Source organism: Mustela lutreola, chromosome 14 (genome assembly GCF_030435805.1).
Source record: "Mustela lutreola isolate mMusLut2 chromosome 14, mMusLut2.pri, whole genome shotgun sequence".
Taxonomy (NCBI): Eukaryota; Metazoa; Chordata; class Mammalia; order Carnivora; family Mustelidae; genus Mustela; species Mustela lutreola.
The window spans coordinates 3,284,862-3,299,915 of NC_081303.1; the positions used below are offsets into that span (position 1 = coordinate 3,284,862).

Consider the following 15,054-nt stretch of genomic DNA (forward strand, 5'->3'; position numbering starts at 1 on the left):
ATGACCCACAGACTAACTGCATCAAAACATCTCAGGGAGCTCGTAGAAGTGCAGATTTTTAAAATACAAACGAAGTAATAATTCAGACCTGCTGAATGAGGGTCTCCACCACAATGCCCAGTCTTGCCAAGTTCCCGAGAACATTCCTGCGCACATTCAGTTCTCGGGGCCAAATTCCCCTGCAGTTCAGCCCCGGTGCTTCTGCCCTTCACAGGGTTCTCCTGCAGAGGATGTTGACCAGTTATCACCCTCCCCCCAAGTCTCTCCCTGTGATGATCCCTTTACTAACCCGTCCTCTTAACCACCCTTCTCTCTATGATAGCTGCTCCGTTTTTCTTATCAAAAGCCAAATATGTCCCATCTGCTCTTTCCAGAAAAATTAATATATTTCAAAAAATAAAACTCTTGGGGCGCCTGGGTGGCTCAGTGGGTTAAGCCACCGTCTTCAGCTCAGGTCATGATCTCAGGGTCCTGGAATCGAGTCCTGCATCGGGCTCTCTGCTCAGCAGGGAGCCTGCTTCCCTCTCTCTCTCTGCCGGCCTCTCTGCCTACTTGTGATCTCTGTCTGTCAAATAAATACATAAAATCTTAAAAAAAAAAAAAAAAAGAAGAAGAAGAAAGTCTTAAAAAAAATAAAATAAAACTCTTGGACTGTGACATGTAACAAAATTTCTAATAATGAAGGTTTCAAAAGCTTAACACAGAAAGAACCCAGTGTTCATATTACAGTAAGGATAGCAAAGGAAGACTTTCTCTTATAACCGGTCCTTCACCCTGGAAGATGCTGCTGCTGGCACGCAGCCCCCAGTGCAGAGCTGTTGGCCATTTCCTGGAGGCAGAATGCGTTTACACAGACCGTAACTCACTTTCTTGTCCCGTCTGCCTTACGATCAGATTATGGATCAGTGAGGTTTAAAAGAAAAAAAAATCTCCTGGGATTAGATTCTTGTAATCCAGGACAGATGCCAAAATGAGATTGAACATGGAAAACTTCATTAAGGAAAATGCCTGTGTGAGAAAATAGGGAAAGTACAGGAAAGGCTGGAAGAGTCATCGGAGAGCAAGGCCAGTCTGCCTCGGAGTGAGGGAGACAAAACAAGGTTGGGGTGGAAATGTCCTTGACTGCTGTGCCGTCCAAGGAAGATACAGCAGAGCCACTGGGGAGTTCACAAGCCATCAAAGAAAATTAAAATTAGCCACTCGGGAAACGACAGGTGTTGGCAAGGATGCGGAGAAAGGGGAACCCTCCTCCACTGTGGGTGGGAATGCAAGCTGGTGCAGCCACTCTGGAAAACAGCACGGAGGTTCCTCAAAAAGTTGAAAATAGAACTACCCTATGACCCAGCAATAGCACTACTGGGTATTTACCCTAAAGATACAAATGTAGCGATCCAAAAGGGCACGTGCACCCGAATGTTTATAGCAGCAATGTCCACAATAGCCAAACTATGGAAAGAACCTAGATGTCCATCAACAGATGAATGGACATTACCTGGATGAATGGATAAAGGAGATGTGGTATATATACACAATGGAATACTATGCAGCCATCAAAAGAAATGAAATCTTGCCATTTGCGACAATGTGGATGGAACTAGAGCATATCATGCTTAGCGAAATAAGTCAAGCAGAGAAAGACAACTATCATATGATCTCCCTGATATGAGGAAGTGGTGATGCAACAGGGGGGCTTAAGGGGCTTAAGGTAATGTCACCGTTGCCACCATCACAGCCATCACCGTGTGCACGGACAAGACTGCGTGGCTTCTCTCCTCTAAAGCCAACCACATCTGTCTGAGTGGGGCATTACCATATTTATTTTAATGGAGGAAACTGAAACTTCAAAAAGTTTTATAATTTTCCCAAGATTTCTCCTGTAACAACTGCTAAAGACAATACACCAGGCCAGGACTTGTGACACCGAAGGTCATGACCTGCCCACATATTTGTTATATTTCCTAAGTGTCTGGGTAATCATCTGCACTTTTTAAAAAAGGCTTTTAAAGATGAACTGGACAATGTGGGTGATGTACAGTTTAAAAACAACAATTCTCTCTAAATGTGAAACGGACGAAACCCTCAAAAAGTGAGTCTTCGGTATAGCAGCTGCTGACCTGATTGTCTTACTGTATTTTCTCGCGTCGGAGACTGAAACTGATGAACAATGAAGATGCTGCTGTGGCTCCTTGAGTTCGTTCCTATTTTTCTGGGGATGTGTGGGTCTGAAGGTCATGTCACGTGATGTGAAATGTTGGAGTCCAGGAGTGAACAGTCAAAAAAGAATTCTTGCAACATCTGTTCAGAAAGTGGTTTTATTACAGCATGGGGACAGAACCCATGAGCAGAGAGGACGGTCGCTAACATATATCTGGGGGAGTAGAAAGAAAGGAAGTTTCCAAAGGGATTTTTTTTTTTTTTTTTTTTTTTTTTTTTTAGTAGACCCCATACCCGGTGCAGGGCCCAGCGTGGGGCTTGAACTCATGACCTAAACTGAGATTGACAGGACATGTAACAGACTGAGCCACCCAGGGCCCCCAGAGGGATTTTTTTTATACGTTAAGGAAGACTTACAGGATCCGTTCTACTGTCAAGCTAAGGTGCCTTTTGCCTCCAGTAAATATTAAGGTGAAGCAGTTGAGTGCCCAGAGGAAGGTCACTCTGCCCGTCTCAAACACTTGTCAGTGGGCTCTCAGTTGCAAGGAAATTTAATTTTCTTACATTTCTTTTACCTTTGTTCTCCACACCATCACCCACCAGGCAACATTTCTCTTAGCATTTCACTATTGCCATTAATAAGGTTAAAATGTAAACGATGACTAACCTTAGGTCCCAAATTCTGCATAACATTCCTTATCTCTTAGACCTAGCGCATCTGGCGTGCTGGGGACTCCAGGGCCGACACCGGCTCATCCACTTCAATCTCTACAAGCTCCAGAGTCCGACTTGTGACAGCAGCTGTCAGAATTCCAAGCACATAAAGTAAGTGACCCAATGCAATCTCCGATTTCTTTGAGTCAGGGAGGAGGGGCCCACACTCTTCCTGTTTTGTTACTGTGCTTCAGGACAGAATCACCCTGGCAGAAAGGCCCCCGCTCAGTCTGTGACCCGGGAGGAAGTATAAAACCATTCCCTGCTCCCAAGTACAGAGAGTGTTAGAAGCCGGAGTCTTTGCAAAGGGACCGTACAGTCAGATATCATCAAGTCTTCTGCACACATTGGTAAGTACACTGCTGGTAGATTAGTAAGCGGTGAATCAAAAGGAAAAACTTGGATTCCTAATACAAAGAAAAATCCGTAATTTTTCCTAAGTGCTTCCATTGATGTAATCCCTCCTAACACAGTGTCAGACATGGCTTGGGGAGTTGTCTTTGGTAAAGTTGGGAGAGAGAGGTAACCCACCTTTAGAATCTAATTTATATCGGTGTCCTGTCCTTCTTCCTGTGGTTAAAAATGCTCCACTCAGGGGCACCTGGGTGGCTCAGTGGGTTAAAGCCTCTGCCTTCTGTTCAGGTCATGATCCCAGGGTCCTGGGATGGAGCCCCGCATCGGGCTCTCTGTTCAGCAGGGAGCCTGCTTCCTCCTCTCTCTCTGCCTGCCTCTCTGCCTACTTATGATCTCTGTCAAATAAATAAAATAAAAATCTCTAAATTAAAAAAAAATTCTCCAACCTATGCACTATGACAAAGCTTCTTGAATATCTATTGTCAGATCTCTTGTGTTAACCCCACTCCTGGCTGAATTCAGTACACATTTCAACTATCAACTACCTCTGCTTTTGCTCCTCACTCAAAAAACATGTGCTTTGGGGCGCCTGGGTGGCTCAGTCACTTAAGCAGTTGCCTTTGGCTCAGGTCATGATCTCCATAACCTGGGATCCAGTCCCACCTCTGGCTCCCAGCTCAGTGGGGAGCCTGCTTCTCCCTCTCCGCTTCTGCCTCTCCCCCCGCTTGTGCTCTGTCTCTCTCATATAAATAAATATTTTTTTAAATGTGCTTTTCTCGCTATTTTAAAATAATTTGGAGAACCTCTGCATACCATTTGGGGAATGGCAGGCCTAGCCTCATAGGCTGACCCCCGCATTGTCCTAGGAAACCCACCTGGACACTCCATTTGACCTCGGTAACTCACATATTTGCACTTCACTTTTTTGAAGTAAAGGAAGCAGTATAGATAATGCCCAGGAAGAAAACAAGTTTCTAACCCCCATGGTTAAAAACTGGGAACTTTGACGCACAGGCAGGGATTCCCGACTCACTTAGCAATTTCTTGTTGCTTAGTTTATTTTACTTGTTATTTACTTGTTAAACTTACTTCGTAAAAAATGAATTCACTTTCTACCAGTGACTAGACCTACTTTGTCAATTCAGTTATATTTTCTTAATTTTGATTGCTTATTTATTTTAGATTCAGTCGGCTTCGAGGGGGCTTTCTTCATTAAAATAATGTTTCTTTAGAACCCTGCAACAAAGGAATGGCCCAATTTTTACCAAATATTTATATAAGGAGCAACAACGTTTTCTATGTTATTTTTGTGTTAGCAAGTAAAAAGACCCCCAGTAATCAGTGGCCTTAGTGTCCTTTCCGCCCTAGTAAAACTGCCTACAGTGTCATTGATCACTCTGTCTGGAATAAAAGAGGGCAATTTTTTTAATTTTTTTAAAGATGTTATTTATTTATTTGATAGAAAGAGAGAGAGACGAGTGAGGGGGTAGAGGGAGAAGCAGACTCCCTGCTGAGCAGGGAGCCCCAGGTGGGGCTCAGTCCCAGGACCCCACAATCATGAGCTGAGCCAAAGGCATACGCTTAACCCACGGAGCCATGCAGACGCCCCTACTTAAAGTTTTTTGATCACACTTTGGTTTCATGTAATCACCCATACTCTACCTCCTTGCTCCCAACACGGAAAGGCAGCGACTACCTTGTGCGCTGCTGTGTTCACGTAGTCTTGCAAGTTTGCCTTCACAAACATGGGAACTACTCCACTGACACCCTGGGAAGACCGCAGGCAGCTGTGAATCAGACGAACACTGCAAGAAAGGAGGTGATGGGCGCCTGGGTGGCTCAGCTGGTTAAGCCTCTGCCTTCAGCTCAGGTCATGATCCCAGGGTCCTGGGATCGAGCCCCGCATCCAGCTCCCTGCTCAGCTCGGAGCCTGCCTCTCCTTCTGCCTCTTTCTCTCTCTGTCTCTCATGAAAAAATAAATAAAGTCTTAAGAAAAAAAAAAAGGAAGGAAGGAAAGAAGATGGTGACCTGAAGCCCATTTTGTGCTCTTCTTTTTCTCTTTATTTCCTTACTCGTTTCCTTCTCTTGCTGGAAGACAACCTTCAGATACACATTTCTATTTTACACTAACAGCCCTGATTCCAAATATTCTGCAACTTTGTCTCTGTCAATAAACCCAATATTGTCAGGGTAGGTATCTACAAAAGTGTCAGTTTAAGGAGAAATCTCCTAGAGCTGTAAAAATAACATAGTAACATCCATGTCCTACATGCTCAGCTCAGTGCTATTAATATGTTAGCGGATACATTCCTAGAACAGGTTCTACCTCTAGCTTCACTGTAGAGAAAAGGAAACTGAGATACTGAAACAGATCCGTTGCCTAAACTCATATGCTGGTAATAGACCGGCACTGAACTTCACACCCAGGTCTGACTCCCAGCTCCTGGCGGTCCTGTGAGGAGATACACTGCTCGGAGAAGGCTGGCTGCCTCTGGTCTGCCCTGGGTTACAGTGATGGCCAGAGAGAGGATTTCTATTTATTGTGAATTTGCTAGAAAGTCCTTTGGAGAAAGGAAGCTCTGACCCACGATATTAGCTCCCAGTAAATATTTGCTCAATTCATTTTTTTTATTGCAAAGCGTACACGGTGGTGAATTCATTCATTTACCCACCAGGGAATCAACTTATTGCCAAGAATTTATGAAACTACGAGTCCAGTCCAAGTGTGCTACCATAGAAAATAAGAAGAAGGGAAAATAGGAGATGAGTCAAAGAAAATGTCCTGTTTTGGGGAAACGCATAGCCTTAAGCAGAGAGAGTAATGGACATGATGCAGTGAACCTGCACCATTGTAGCGTCTCTTGTAGGGAACATGCTACCTCGTGTAGGTATCAAGAGGATGGCAAGCTCACTGTGGACCTGAGTGGTGACAGAGGCCTCTATCGACCATCTCTAGCCCCTATTCCTACTGATGTCCCTGGAGCTCGTACCCCCGTCTTCTCCCCACTGGTGTTCTTTTCATGCTTAAACCCTGAAGCAACTAGAATTCCTCAGTATTGATTTCCCACCGTCCCAAACTCACAATAGAAGCCTCTTCGCTTCATGCTTTTATTGCGATGTGAACGCGATACACGTCTCTGTCTTAGCACGGGACACAGAATATTGTAATGATTTATCTGTCCGTCTGACTTCTCCACTAGAGTGATAGCAACTCTAAAGAAAGCATCACACCTCATTCATCTTTTGCAGCTCCAATACCTTCCCTAGGACTTAGGATCACAGAAGCCCCTCACTGAGTGTCTGATGGCTGAACTAATTAGAATGAATCACGGAATCGGAGTTGAAAGAACCCTATACATCATTTGATTCCACTCTACCTAATCTCCTACTTAGAATATTTCCCTCCAAAATCATCCTACATTCTCTGTCTGAACAAATATCAGAGCCTGAGATACTAGAAGGTACTTATATTAAGCTAAAATTTGCCTTCATCTAATGTCTTCAGTCGCACCACTGGCCTTAAATCTAATCCTTCTGTTTGCAATGATCCTTCAAATGTTTATGGGTAAATGTTTACAGAACTGCGCCAGGCCCCTGGAGTAAGAGCTCTCACAGTAGCCTCTTCTGCAGAGGGAACCCAGTACAATTGATTTGCTTGCCCAAGGTTAGTTCACAGGGAGCCAGGTCCCTGGCTGGCTCTCCTTCTGACTCAGCTCACTGTTGGAATGGATGCATTTCTCCTCCTCTTTCTTTCCTCTCTCTCTCTCTAAATTAATTCCTGAAGTGTCACTGACATACAATGGTACAGGTGTCTTTCTTCCTACAGAATCAGCTTGGTGCTTTCATTCCAAGTATGTCCCTAAAGCTATAACACCCTAGTCAATGAAACACAGCACACTGGTTCTTACTCGGGATTTGACACAGATGTGTTTGGTCCCAACACCCACGCTCACTCCATTACACCAGCTGCCTCTCTAAATGTGGGAGTCACTTTACTTCTCTAGGACCCCAGGAGAGGACAACTGTATAAGGTGGTGACTGTAGGGTGTGCATCAGGACCTAGAGTATGACTTCCCCTATAAGGAATCTACCGGCTCTTCCCCAGGCAATCAGAGCGAGTTGCTACTGGGAAGCAATCAGTCCTGCAACCCTTTTATTTAACACCTGGAAGAAATGGGGCTTACCATTTCATTCAAGAGCTATTTCTGGAGAACTTGTTGTATTACGTTCCTGGTGCTTCCCTGGCCAGAGGGACCTAGCAGAGAGCAAGCAGGGGACCTCCTGAGAGTTGAGCTACCCCGCTCAGGTTCCCAGTCCTAAAAAGCAAAAATGTATCTCCAGTTCTGCGGCAAGAGCTCATCTGCAGGACGAGAAAAGCATCTACTGGGTGACCCATGTGCATTCAACACTCACTCACTTGAGGAGATAAAACTGTCCCCAAAACACACTAGGGCAACACCTAAAACCGTGTGGTTTAGTGCTGCGCGTGCATGTGCTGACCAGAACGTATGGAATTAAAAGCGCAGAGGCGCACCGATGCCGAGGCAGCAGAGGACACTGGTTTTGTTTTCTGAGCAGCCACACAACAGCTCCCAGTCACTGGGCACCGCGGCGCGCCAGGAATGGCTCTACGCCAGCTGACGTGTGTCCCACCCTCTATTCTCACCAAACACCACAAGGAAACCACCACCGCTTTGTCCATTTTTAGGGTCCGCGGAGGGTTAACTAACTTGCCCAAGATCACGAGGCGGAGCTGGGGGGCTGGCTTGAACCCGGGCACCCTGCCAGAGCCTGGTCGCTGAACCAACGTGCCATGTGGCCTCCCGGCATTCTGTCGTGGCTCGGGGACAGAAGATGCGCCACCTGGGCCAGGAGGGACAGGGCCACCTTCCCTGGGGTGGACCCACATCTGGCGGGGAGAGGAGGGAGGCGTGTCCGCACACCGCCTCGCTGGCCGTGGCCTCCCCTCCGCGGGCGCGGGTCCAGCAGCCGCAGCGAGAGGAAGGTGGCAGCAGGGCGGGGCCGGGCTGCGCGGGGCCGGCTCCCGCTCAGGGAAGCATTTGCTGGAGCCACACCTGCTGTGGCCACTGGGGCTGGGCTCCTAGTCCCAGGTCCTCTCCGCCACGGCCGTGGTGTCTCGTCACCACAGCAACCGGAGCTCTGCTTTCGAGTTTATTTAAAAAGGTGTTTGACGAGGTGATCCCTCCCGGCCCTCGACGCCGCGGCCGCTCCGGAGCTCGCCCAGCGCAGGGTGAAAGCCGTGGCCTGCGGCCCCCACGTGCACACCGGGGACAGCTCCGGGGCACTGAGGGGAGCCAACCTGGCGGCCGCAGCCAAGGTCGCGGCGGGGCTTCCGCTTGGGACTGAACAGCCGAGCTGTGCTTTCCCCACACAGGGGGCCATGGCCAAGCGGGTGGCGATCGTGGGAGCCGGGGTCAGCGGCCTGGCGTCCGTCAAGTGCTGCCTGGAGGAAGGACTGGAGCCCACCTGCTTCGAGAGGAGCGACGACCTCGGGGGGCTGTGGAGATTCACCGTAAGTAGGGGTCGCTGCGGCTCTGCGAAGTGTCCATGGGTGGGAAAAGAGCTTGGATTCCTCTCATAAGGCTGCCTGCCCTCCGGGGGGAAGGGCGACAAGCATCCGCGGACCAGGGAGCCAGGAGCGCGAAAGACATTGATAAGAGAAAGGAGCTGCGCCCAGCCTGAGCGGGGGAGGGGCGGGCACGAGCCCCCCGACAAACTTCATGTGGGGCCCAGGGCAAGAGAGGACGCCCCGAAGGGCGGCAGCGAACGGAGTGGCTGGGACGGGCCACGCCAGCGCAGACCCGGGGGCAGGAGCAGACCCGGGGGCAGGAGCAGACCCGGGGGCAGGAGCAGACCCGGGGGGCAGGTGTGAAGCAAGGCCCGGCACCACGCGGTCCGTGCGGGACTGTGGGCCTCTGTCTGGGACTGAGCTGCGCGACCCGCTTCTGTTCCCCGTCCTGCCCCGTCTGAGCTGAAACCACACCGGGCTCGTGCGGGATGAGTTCTAACCTCATCCTAAATCCAGGCAATCCCAATGTCGGCCCAGAACAATTCAAGTGAAGGATGTGAGTTTGGAGCCTTTTTTGTTCCCTGAGCAGAAGAAAGCAGCATCCCCTCGGTGGGACTGCGGTCGGACCAGGAGAGGAGAGTGGGCAGGAGAAGAGGGGACGAGAAAGCCCAGGGTTAGGGTTAGGGTTAGGGTTAGGGTTAGGGTTAGGGTTAGGGTTTCACGTCAGAGCTCCCAAGCCCCTCCTTGCCGTCCTCAAGAAAGCAAGAACACTTCCCATGAGCCTTACACGCGCGGACAAGAACGCCGGCAGGAATAGGGAACAGGAGCAAGGTGGCGGACATCCAGGCCTCAGAGCCCATAGGGGCTAAGAGAAAGACAAGAATTTGGAATTTGCAACTGAATAAAATAGTTTCTATCTCAGCGAGCAAAGCTCCAGGAAGCGACGAACTAACTAGACAGATACGGTTGTCCCAGCATAGGCCAGCTTGGCTCACAGAAAGTTCTGTGTATTCTGAAATGTGTCTAACCACCAAATGTGACTATCAATACGCAGAAACCTCCCCAAGGGCACTGGGGGAGAGGGCACATCTGTTCCCATGTTTCAAAGTCCATACATTCCATTGGGGCAGCAGAAACCAAACACCCGTGCTGTCACCCTCCCCTCCGGTGCCCATTGAAGACGCTGCTCACCCGGCACAATACACCTGCCCTGAGGAGCCTCCGAAGCCCTCTTAACCTGTACTTAAGACAAATAGGACTGATCTGCCAGAGCTGGGATTTGGCTTGCAGGATGAAACTTCCCAGCTAGCAGGGTAATTAGCAGACTTATTTGGCTGAACAGTCAAAGCAAAAGAGAGTCCAGCAACCTGGGGTTACTGGACAAAAATGCACCTGCCACAGGTCACGGACACGCAGTTATTAACACGTAAAGTCACTGATCTAAGGAGCAAGAGGAATGTGGTCCAGATCCAGCTGTGCCCGCCTCAGGCAGGTCAAATGCACAAGCGCCTTGGAGGACACGAAAAAGGGAGGGAGGCGTCCTACGCTTTCTAGAGACGTCCCATCCTCCTCCTCCTGCCCCAGCCTGCGTGCGCATGCGCGTGCGTATACACACACACACACACACACACACACACACACACACACACAGGCTCGGTCAGCATTATCTCTGTGCTCAAAGCAGATGGCCGAGCTCAAAACCACAGATTCAAGTGTCTGCTCTAGCAAGGGCTGTGCTCACCAGAAAGCTCACGGGCAGGTCCACGGTGCCTGTTCCGGGCAGGAGGGGCCATCCTGCAGAAGCAGACAAGCGATCTGCAGAAACCCAAGAAAACACCTATGGAGACCACTTCCGTTTCCAAACAGGAAGGCGCGCCAAAGATTCCAGAGATTATAAACCACTACACTCAGTTCAGTTCTGTCTCTTGCAGCTGCCACAGCCTAAAGCAAAAAGGAAAGAGACAAAGGTTGCAATGCCAAAAAAAGAAAAAAAAGAAAAAAAGGCCATTATTCGTGGGGGTGGGAGGGGGTGGCAATCTTTAAAAGCAAAAGACCCGACTTCTGTCCACGAACTCAAGTGGGGGCTGGAGGTATGTATGGAAAGTCTAGTTTACAACCGACTTTCTTAGGCTCTTGAGGAATAAGTTTCATGTCACCACACACAGATTACCTCAATTATAAAGTAATATGGAAGGAATAAAATGTGAGGAATTCCCTCATCACTCACAATTAATAATACTCTTGGAGAATCTTAGTACAGGAAGGGATCTTGGGGATGATTTTCCTATAGAACCACACTGGGGTCATCTCGAGGGAATTATATGCCACTGGTAGGAACACATTCAGCGTCTCCTCACAACCCTGAAACATCGTCTAGGACCTGATCACCCTCCTTGGAATGACGTTCCTCCTTGATGTGCATCAAGGTCTTCTCCTCTGCACATGCATCCTTTCATTTATTCTACAAACATTTATTGAGCCCCAACTGTGTGCCTTATGGACCACATATTTTTAAATTCAATGAGGGTAACGAAGGTGTGGAAATTTCACCCCTTAAATCACTGAACAAGTGTCTCGGTTAATTCTTCTTTAGGCTTAGTAAACCTAATTCTTCTGGTCTTTCTTTAAAAGGCTATTTCTAAGACCTCAATTGTCTTGGTAGGCTTCCTTTCATTCATACATTCAAGAAACATTTATTGAACTGCTATTATGTTTCAACGGGGGTGCACCTGAGAGGCCGCCATCCTCTTGGGGGTTCCTCACATCACCTCTGAGTATTCACAGCTCGCATGGGCTGTAGATCCAAGAACGGGGCACTGTCCTCCTGCGAGACTCTCTCTGCCTCTCACTGGGGGGAGAAGGAGACAAAGAAAATGGATTCCGGCTGCTCAAAGGAGGGAAAAGGAGGAAATGATTGTTCTTGGAGAACAAGAGGCGGGAACGTCTTGTAGGGAGAGAATGTCTCTATTTACGAGTGACTTCTATTATCATTTTACATTTATCGGTAAATGAGGATGGGGACGGGCACCTGGATGTCGAAGTTGGTTAAGTGTCTGACTCTTGATCTCCGCTCAGGTCGAGTCCCGAGATCGAGGTCCACATCAGGCTCTGAGCTGAGCATGGGGCCAGCTTGAGATTCTTTCTCTCTCCGCCTCTGCTCCTCCCCTCATTCGTGCTTTCTTTCTCTCTCAAAAAAAAAAAAAAAAAGTTAATTAGTTAGTTAGTTAATAAATTAATAATTTTTAAAATGAGGAGTGGGAGACCTCTGACCTGACAAAGCTTTCTTCCCATTGCCTAGAATCCTCTCTGAAGGACCCAAAGCTTGAGAAAGTGAATCTCTGTAGTAATCGTGGGAGAATGATACGAATGACCATTAAGATTTACTGAGAGTCTACCAGACGCTGCAGAAAACACGTCACAGCTACCGTTTCAGTTCTCCTATGGGATATTACTATTCCTATTTATACCTGAAGAAACTGAGACACAGAGAGATTAAGAAAATCCCGAAGGTTACCCAACTACAAATGGAGAGCTTGAAGATGAACCCAGGCAGTCTGAATCTGGGCTGTGTGCTCTCAAGAACTACAGGCATTTCCAGAGTCTGGCTCAAGAATGGGCAGGCTAATTCTAGACTGTTCATGGGATCCCACCAGGTGTCCTAGTGAATGATGGCGACCTTCCCAGTATATTGCAGGACCAAAATGGACCAGGCAGCCAGAAGCCTTCTGTGCGCTTCGCCTCGCCCTCTGCCCACAGACCCTCCCTCCTCTCCTCCCGCTTGGTTTTCCCCCAGTGGCCCCATCAACTCAGGAGGCATGTGTTTGCCTCCTTGGAGTACCAGGGCAATTGGCAGACCCACACAGGGATGATGCAGCCCGAGATCCCAGCAAGGCCTGGGAATCACTGGGGCCACAGGCACACACAGGAGGGGAAGGCCCAGGAGCTGCAAACCATTCAGAAGGGGCACGGACCCATACCCTCTATATATAAACTGAACACTCCAGACCATGTGTTTTTCCAGGAAGAAGAATCGGTGGGAAGAAAGAGAGACAAGAGCAAAGAGGTGGTCTTGGACGCCAGCCCCAGGGCCAAGTTTCCACTCTGCACTATGGTTCTTCCTCAGCTAGCATCTGTGATACATTATTCCAAGATAGGCTTCAGTTTTGCCTGGAAGGTTTTCCTTCCTCTTGCCTTTACATCTCCCAGAGTTTTACAAAACAGTTGTTGTGGGGTTTTATTTTTTTTCCTTTCTATTTATGTTTCTTTGTTCATCTGTTTTAAGTTCGCGTAAATACATGGTTACTGGCTTATCCAACCTCACAAGCCCCATTACTCTTTGCTATTGAAACATGCCATTCCAACATACTTGAAAGTTTTTGACCCATTTTTATGGATATCTTTACAATATGTATTATGCACATCTCTACTCCTCTTAGTCTATATTCCAAATTTAGACTTTTATTATCGTTAACTAGACATTGATGGTATTAACCGAGCATGAGTCATTACGTCATGCTCCCAGATGCCAGAGGACAGTAAGGGAGCTGTGGCCTAACTGGCCCAGAACGTTCAGAGCTGTTGTTTCCTCTATAGACTATAGGTTCTTCCCTCCTGCTTCCTCTTGCATCTCCATTTTACAGCTGTTTCCCTCTCTTTTTTAAAAGATTTTATTTATTTATTTATTTATTTATTTGACACAGATAGAGACAGAGAGAGGGAGCACAAGCAGGGGCAGTGGGAGAGGAGAAGCAGGCTTCCCTCTGAGCAAGGAGCCGGATGCGGGGCTCGATCCTAGGACTCTGGGATCATGACCTGAGCTGAAGGCAGAGGCTTAATGACTGAGGCACCCAGGCGCCCTTTTACAGCTGTTTCTATTCCCTTTCTTCCTATAACCCAGAAGGAACTTCGCTTTTAACTAAATCAAACCAACCTCGTTTTAATACCCAGCTTCAAATTTAAAGCTCTGCTATTCACTAAGGCAGCCACTGGCCACATGGAACCATGGAATTGGTTGACGTGGCTAAAAATGGAAATTTTTATTTCATTTGATTTTAATTTAATTTTTTAAAGATTTTATTTATTTGACAGAGAGAAACACAGCAAGAGAGGGAACACAAGCAGAGGGAATGGGAGAAGGAGAAGCAGGCCTTCCGCCAGGCAGGCAGCCTGATTCGGGGCTTGAATCCAGGACCCTGGGATCATGACCTGAGCCAAAGGCAGACGCTTAACAACTGAGCCACCCAGGCACTCCAATTAATTTTAATTTTAAAACCAATCCTCAGTTCAGTTACTGAAACGCTTTTAAGTATATTCATTAACAATTTGGATATATGAATACCCTTTTACAATTCACATTTAGCATTTGAATTGAGAAGTACCATAAATACACTGGTATTCGAAAAACTTGCTATGCATAAAAGAATAAAATGTACTTCATTAGTAAATTTTTATAGTGATGACATGTTGAAAGTATAAAATTCAGATAGAGTGAATTAAACACAGTACAGGGTTAAAATTAATTTCACCTGGTTCTTTTTTTAAATTTTTAAATTTAAATTTAATTTTTAAATATGACTACCAGAAAATTTTAAAGTGTGTATGTTCCACCACATTCCTGTTGGTAGGACTATTCTAAAACCTTGTTACTCAGAGTATGGCCCCCGGCCCAAAAGCATCTGCAGGGGAATTTGTTAGAAATAGAGAATCTCAGAGCTGTGAAGTGTGTGAGCCTGAAGAACCACAAACCTGTGCCCCTGAAACAAATAATACGTTATATGTTAATAATAAAAATTATTTTTAAAAAATATAAAATATTAATATATATAATATTTTTAAAAATATAAAATATTAAAAACAAAAAAAAAGAAATACAGCATCTCAGACCTGAGGCACCTGGGTGGCTCAGTCCCAGTTGAACATCCAACTTCTGGTTTCAGCTCAAGTAGAGATCTCAGAGCGAGGGGTCCGTGCTCAGCTCGGAGTCAGCTTCTCCCTCTCCCTCCTCCCACTCTGCGCCGCCCTCCTCCTGCTCGCACCAGGACACTGTGCTCTCGCCCTCGTTCTCTCTATCTCTAATAAATAAATCTTTTTTTAAAGATTTTATTTTTATTTATTTGACAGAGAACACAAGTAGGCAGAAAGGCAGGCAGAGAGAGAGAGAGAGAAGCAGGCTCTGCACTGAGCAGAGAGCCCGATGCGGGGCTCGATCCCAGGGTTCTGGGATCATGACCTGGGCCGAAGGCAGAGGCTTTAACCCGCTGAGCCACCCGGGCGCCCCTAAATAAATCTTAAAGGAAAAAAAT

The 15,054-nt window shown here is 47.3% G+C and overlaps 1 protein-coding gene across 1 annotated transcript in view; it reads left to right on the forward strand.

Annotated features, from left to right (window-relative positions):
• Window positions 1-3,078: 3,078 nt before the first annotated feature.
• The window catches only part of FMO1 (flavin containing dimethylaniline monoxygenase 1), a 28,732-nt gene continuing 16,756 nt past the window's right edge, over window positions 3,079-15,054 (forward strand). The window contains exons 1-2 of the mRNA XM_059145300.1: window positions 3,079-3,218; window positions 8,618-8,755. Coding sequence (XP_059001283.1) covers window positions 8,624-8,755 — 132 coding nt within the window. The 5' untranslated portion in view covers window positions 3,079-3,218; window positions 8,618-8,623. The remainder of the gene's footprint in view (window positions 3,219-8,617; window positions 8,756-15,054) is intronic.